This window comes from Manacus candei, unplaced genomic scaffold (assembly GCF_025592945.1).
Source record: "Manacus candei isolate 608988 ecotype Guabito, Panama unplaced genomic scaffold, ASM2559294v1 h1tg000034l, whole genome shotgun sequence".
Classification (NCBI taxonomy): domain Eukaryota; kingdom Metazoa; phylum Chordata; class Aves; order Passeriformes; family Pipridae; genus Manacus; species Manacus candei.
The window spans coordinates 15166031-15171750 of record NW_026138082.1 but is presented as its reverse complement, the minus strand read 5'-3'; the positions used below and the strand labels follow the sequence as shown (position 1 = coordinate 15171750).

The 5720-nt window shown below is 45.9% G+C and overlaps 1 protein-coding gene across 1 annotated transcript; it reads left to right on the top strand.

Moving 5' to 3' along the window:
- The first annotated feature begins 1339 nt into the window (after window positions 1-1339).
- On the top strand, window positions 1340-5720 carry MTRES1 (mitochondrial transcription rescue factor 1). The gene is made up of 4 exons (XM_051792435.1): window positions 1340-1447; window positions 2875-3307; window positions 4134-4206; window positions 5296-5720. Exons 2-4 carry the CDS (start codon window positions 2883-2885, stop codon window positions 5470-5472), a joined length of 675 nt encoding a protein of 224 aa, XP_051648395.1. The 5' UTR covers window positions 1340-1447; window positions 2875-2882; the 3' UTR covers window positions 5473-5720.

Below are 5720 nucleotides of genomic sequence, written 5' to 3'. Positions count from 1 at the left end.
TGAGGTTTCTAGAGAGGGGAAACAGCTTTGCCAATGACTTGCTCCATTACAAAATACCCCTGAGATAAAAACCTCCCATTCAAACATTTTATGACAAAGTTTATATAGGTGTAAAATTAACCAATCACTTATAATGTGCTCATTGCACAGCTGTTGTGCAGCAGTAGCTCCACAGATCACTTTTCAGATTTGCCAATAATCTTCCAAGGGATGATTGATCTGTCAACAGCATTTTAAAACAGAACTGTAAGGCCGAGGAGCTTCTTCATCTGCCAGAATTACCCCGGACCTTGTGTAGCCATTTACATCAGGGCAAGATGCTGTCAATCTGGCAGGGTTGCGTTTTGTACCCATTCTGTTAGGATACAGAGAATTCCCCAAATGCTAAGCAATCAGAGCATTCAGAAGCACCAAGTTTCTGAACACTGAAGAGAAGGAATTACCATCAGTAATTGAGATGGGGAATGAAAGAGGGAGATGTAAAGTGAAGGAAAGAAAGATAAGGGGAAACCCAGGCCACAGTGGGATCAGATTGTCATGGTGGCCAAGCCCTTCAAACTGATCTGTGGTCGGGAAACTAGCATTTCCACCGTTTTCTCTTTTAGGCATGTGGGCGGAGCATGAGGGGCTGAAAACACAGGGGGAAAAAAATCGCTAGAAAACCGGAAAAATTAAAACGGGAAACAGCTCGGAAGCTTGACAGTGGGGCGGGAGAGCAGCCGTGGCTGGACAGGTCTCCTGGCCGAGGAGGGGTCAGAGGCTGGAGCACAGGGGGCTCCTCGGGGGGCCCCTCCCGTCCCGGGGCTGGGGAGGGAACAGCAGGGTACCCACCGCCCTCCGCCTTTCTGCCAACCCCCTCCGGCCTCTGCTCCCAAACCGGCGGGCACGGGGAGGAGAAGGGGAGAGACACCGCCAAATATCTAAAGGAGTGCCGCCAAGAAGATGAAGCCGGGCTCCTCTCGGTGGTGCCAACCACTGGAACACGAGGCAATGGCAGAAACTGATGCACAGGAAGTTCCACCTGAACATGAGGAAGAACTGCTTGAGTGTGCAGGTGACCGTGCACTGAACAGGTTGCTCAGGAGGCTGTGAGGTCTCCCTCACTGGAGATATTCAGGAACCCTGTGATCACAGTCCTGCGCCATGTGCTCTAGGATGGTCCTGCTTGAGCAGGGAGGTAGGACCAGATGACCCACTGTGGTCGCTTCCAACGTGACCCATCCTGTGATTCTGTGTGAGGTACCTCCACTCCCAAACCGATGGGCACAAGGGCGGATAAGTGAGCGGCCCCGGCGCCGCCCGCCCTCCCCGTCCCACCCCGGGTCCGCCAGGCCCCGGCCCCGGCAGAGGGCGCCGAGCCCGGGCTGCGGCGGCTCCGCCTCCGGCCGGCGAGCGGCGGCGCGGGGACGGCAGCGGCGGCGGGGCCTGAGGCGCCCGTGGCATCCAGGTAAGGCCCGCGGCCGCCGGGCCGCCCCTCGGCAGGGCCGGGGCGGGCGCGCCGCGGCTCCGGGGTGGCGGGGCCGGGGCGCTGCGGGGCCGGCGGGGCCCCCCGGCGGCGGTCAGGCCTGCGCGGCCCAGTCCGCCCGGGGCAGAGGCCAGGGAAGGCGGAGCTGCCCGGGCTCGGGCCCCGAGCGCCCCGACGGCGGGTCAGGGGCCGGCCCGGCTGGGGGGTGGTGGGTGAGGCTGTGCCTGCCCGAGGGCTCTAACGAGGGAGAGAGGGCGCCCTTCCTTCGGGACGGGCTCACGGCCCTCCTAGCCCGCTTGTACCCGCTTGCCAGCGGGGAACAAACTAAGGTCGAGCGCTAAAAATAAGCAGTAATAATTGTTTACACGTTCAAATAACTGCTCTAGGAATTTGTCTGCGAATTAAGGAGAGGCGAATGTCTTCTGCGAGGATCCTACAATTTAAACTATATGTCATACACTGAAATACCAAAAAAAAAAAAAAAAAGAGAGAGAGACAGGAGATGTGGTTATTTTTATTTGACCAGTAATTGCCCTGATTGATCAGGGCTTTTTCCGCAACCACAAAAACCGCCTCATTTCAGATTTCAGCAGAGGTCATTTGGGTGTGGGGAAAGCGCCAGTCTCATGAAGAAACACGTATTTCCATGGGAATAAGACTGTAATAAAAGCCAGCACAGCACCCTTACCCAGCGAGGACTGTAAATCATTTTCTCACAGCGTTGAAAGACATCTGGGGTTTTGGGGGTTGTTTCCACCTTACTTGTCCCAGGAATGGCTCCAGAGGGGAGCAGCGCCGGGGAGCTTGCACGTCTGTCCTGTTGCGGTACACAGAGCTGCGTTATTTCTCCCAAACTCTACCGTGGTGCCAGTTACCATTTGGAGAAACAGGGGACATTGTGCAGCATTCTGCCACATAGCAGTGTTGTGGCCCGAGCAGAAACTGAAGTTAAGCAGCTTTCGGCTTTTCTGGGTTTGCTTGCTTGCAGTGTTCAGGAACTTGAGAATGACTCATGGTAGATAGAGATCTCCCTGTGCTTTTTATGACATGGTTAACTTAATTTCTGCTTGTTTTGTGAATTGTATTTCGGATGTAGGGAGGAAAGTGCCACCAATGTGTTTGGACATTTAATACTGAACACCAGCAAAGGAGTTATGAATGGAGTATTCCACTGGGGTTTTTTGTGTTTGTTTCTCATCTGGTGTTTTAGCTCTTTGTAATGGCGAACGGTGTATGAGAAAGGCACATCATAAAGCCATCTAAAACCCTGTGCTTTTAGGTGATGCACTGCTGTACAGGGAACTAGATAATCATCTTTTTGTAGTAACTATTATTCCATATGTGGGGAAATCCTTCCAATAGTCAAAGCAGTTACTCATTTTTACATATGAATGTTTGATTTATCTTAGGGTATGCTATGACTGGCTTCAGATTCCCCATCACCGCTTTTAGAAAACTAAATGTCTGGTTCGGACTATGGGAGAAGTTTCCCTCAAATAAACTGTATCCCACTTGGAGGAGAAGCATATTATGTAGCTGTCAAGCAAGCACAGTAAACTACAGAAGATGTTTCAGTTTTTCCCCAGTCAAACTCAGTGCACTAAGACTTTCTCCAGAGTATATCTCAGTACTTTCTCTGCGGAACAAAAGTAACAAAAGCTCTAGAAGGAGCAGACAAACTGTTCAAGAAGAAGAGGAAGAAGAGGATGAAGATGAAAGTGATTTGGAAGATGAATTTGAAAATGACCCCAACATAGTAAAAGATTACAAGGATCTCGAAAAAGTAGTGCAGTCTCTTCGATATGATGTGGTCATAAAAGCTGGCCTAGACATGGCGAGAAAGTAAGTACAGAAGAAACAACTTGCTGATGAGAAAGATGTCATGCATCTTAAATTCGACTTTTGATAACCTTTTACTGCTGGAATAACCCAGTATTTGGATTTTCTTTTGGTGTAGCTGTTTTAATTGTCTAAATATATGTTTACAGGGTATGGCCGTTCCTGTTTGTTTCACCTTACCTCCCTTGAAACAGCCTGACTTTGCTTTTCCCTGTCTGCAGTATTTCTAAGATTGCTGAGGAGGCATTTTCTATCAGTTACTGTTTTTTTAAAATGAAGAAAACGCAAAATACTGTACTGAGTAATACAAAAAGATCTAATTTGAGATTGAGGGAGTAAAATAATGCGCTGCTTAATGGCTGGAGAAATAGGTGATGGTAAATACAAACCTAATGTACCAGGTCCAACAGGTAAATGGGCAGTCAATAAATGTATCACATGTTTGATCTAATGCAACCTACAGAAGCCTTATATTTCAATGTTGTTAGAACAGAATATTAGTATAACTTGATCACTTAAAAATTCTTAAACTGGCTGATGCAGGAAAGGGTACATTATTCATTGGGTATTCAGGAGACATCTTTAGAAACAGCTTTTCTGGCACAGAGCAACTATGTGCTGTTATTTCATTTAATATTTGTGAAAGACTTTTTCTTTACTTCCAGTTCAGGTCTGTCCTGACCTTATAAATAAAGGTGTCCTTTATGCATAAATTAGAGTTGTGGAAATGTGCCTTGCATGTGAATGTTGGTGGTGTGTATCTGCAGAAAAGCAATTGCATTTTATTTGCTGCATGCTGTAACTGCAATAATACCTTGTTTTTCTTCAGTAAAGTAGAAGATGCATTCTACAATAATGAACTCAGGCTGAATGGAGAAAAACTATGGAAGAAAAGTAGAACTGTAAGACTTTTTAAAATTTAAATCCTTTTAATACAGTACAAGAAAATAGTTAAGGCATTACCTTCTCCCTCTAAATCACTCTGCAAATGTGAATGCATAGCATTGCTAACACCACTTCCAGCTTTGGAGGGGTGTTTGTGGCTATGATTCCCCTGGTAAAACCTTATTCCCTAAGGCAGACAGGAGACTTGTGTTGTTGGAGATTCAAATCCAAGGCTGAAAGTCAGGAGAAGGCAGCAAGGACAGAACATTTTAAGTTGCTGAAAGAAGTGATGGTATATACACAAGGTTGATAGAGTAGGAATGATTAAATCTGAGATATTGGTGAAGCAGGCACATGATTAAAGAAAAAGAGAAAATTTGATGATAGAAAGGGTTTGAAAGTGAGGTAACTCAGGGAAGGTTATTGCATCTGTAACAGAGCACTCAGGACCACGGTTAGGGGAAGAGCCAGAAGGGTTGCAGGCCATAAGCTTTTGACAGCAGAGCTCACCAGAATGGTGACAAACATACTTCTACCCACCCTTTCTTTATGTGAGGGTGATCCTTGGTGGTAGTTACTGTCATCAAAGGGCAGTATGATGAGAAGTTTTCACTCCTGATCCCATAAAGTTAAGGCTAGTTTTTGAGAGGTTGCTGCTTCTGTGACCTTTGAGAGGAGCACAAGCAGTTGGTGAGCACTCTGTTCTTTAAAACACTTTAAATTGTTTTAAAGACAGGAGTGAGAACTTTGCATTTTGCTGGTTTGTGTCTGTGTTGATAGAGAAAGATTGGTGGGAAGCACCCTTAAGGAAAAAAACCCATACATTACACCTTTTTCACAGATTAGGTGTTGGTTGTGTAATAGGAAGGGTGAAACTTTTGGCAGGGAAGGTCATGGGCCATTTAATTGCTTATTGCCATAGCTTTCCTAGAAATTTATAGCTGGAGGATCTATCAGGGTCTAGCATTGGCTGCCTTCCCCCTCTCCTGTGTGATAAGAATATTGAATGGAAAAAAAGGAACAAAAATGAAATTGGATATAGATTGCGGGGATTTGTTTTCCCCAGAGAATGTTTATAATCACTCATCTTCTCTTTCTGTTTCCAGGTGAAAGTTGGTGACACACTGGATCTCATAGTAGGCGAAGATAAAGAAACAGGAACTGCCGTAGTTATGCGGGTAGTCTTAAAAAAATTATGGGACAAAACTGAAAGTGAGAAATACAAAGTAATTTTGAGGCGTTGGAAAAACTTAAAAGTGCCCAAACAGGATGTACTTAAGTAACAGGGGGTTGCATGTGGTAGCATAAGATTTTTGCAGAAAACCGTATTTTTTGTTAAATATGAATTTTGGTTAAACAAAATTGCAGTACCCTTTTTTAAGGGCTTGTGTCAGAATGTTATCTCCCTCTGCTGCGTACATCAATAATCATGCAATAAACCTGTCACTTTTTGCTGGTAAAAGATCCAACACTTGTATTTCCGGGCAGTTTCTTACAAATAATGAACCAATAAAGACTAATTTGATCACTA

Bases quoted from the DNA above. Each gene is read 5' to 3' on its own strand.
- MTRES1 (XM_051792435.1), top strand. From the start codon at position 2,883: ATGACTGGCTTCAGATTCCCCATCACCGCTTTTAGAAAACTAAATGTC. The intron at 3,308-4,133 runs GTAAGTACAGAA...GTTTTTCTTCAG, and splicing joins GGCCTAGACATGGCGAGAAA to TAAAGTAGAAGATGCATTCT. The intron at 4,207-5,295 runs GTAAGACTTTTT...TTCTGTTTCCAG, and splicing joins TATGGAAGAAAAGTAGAACT to GTGAAAGTTGGTGACACACT.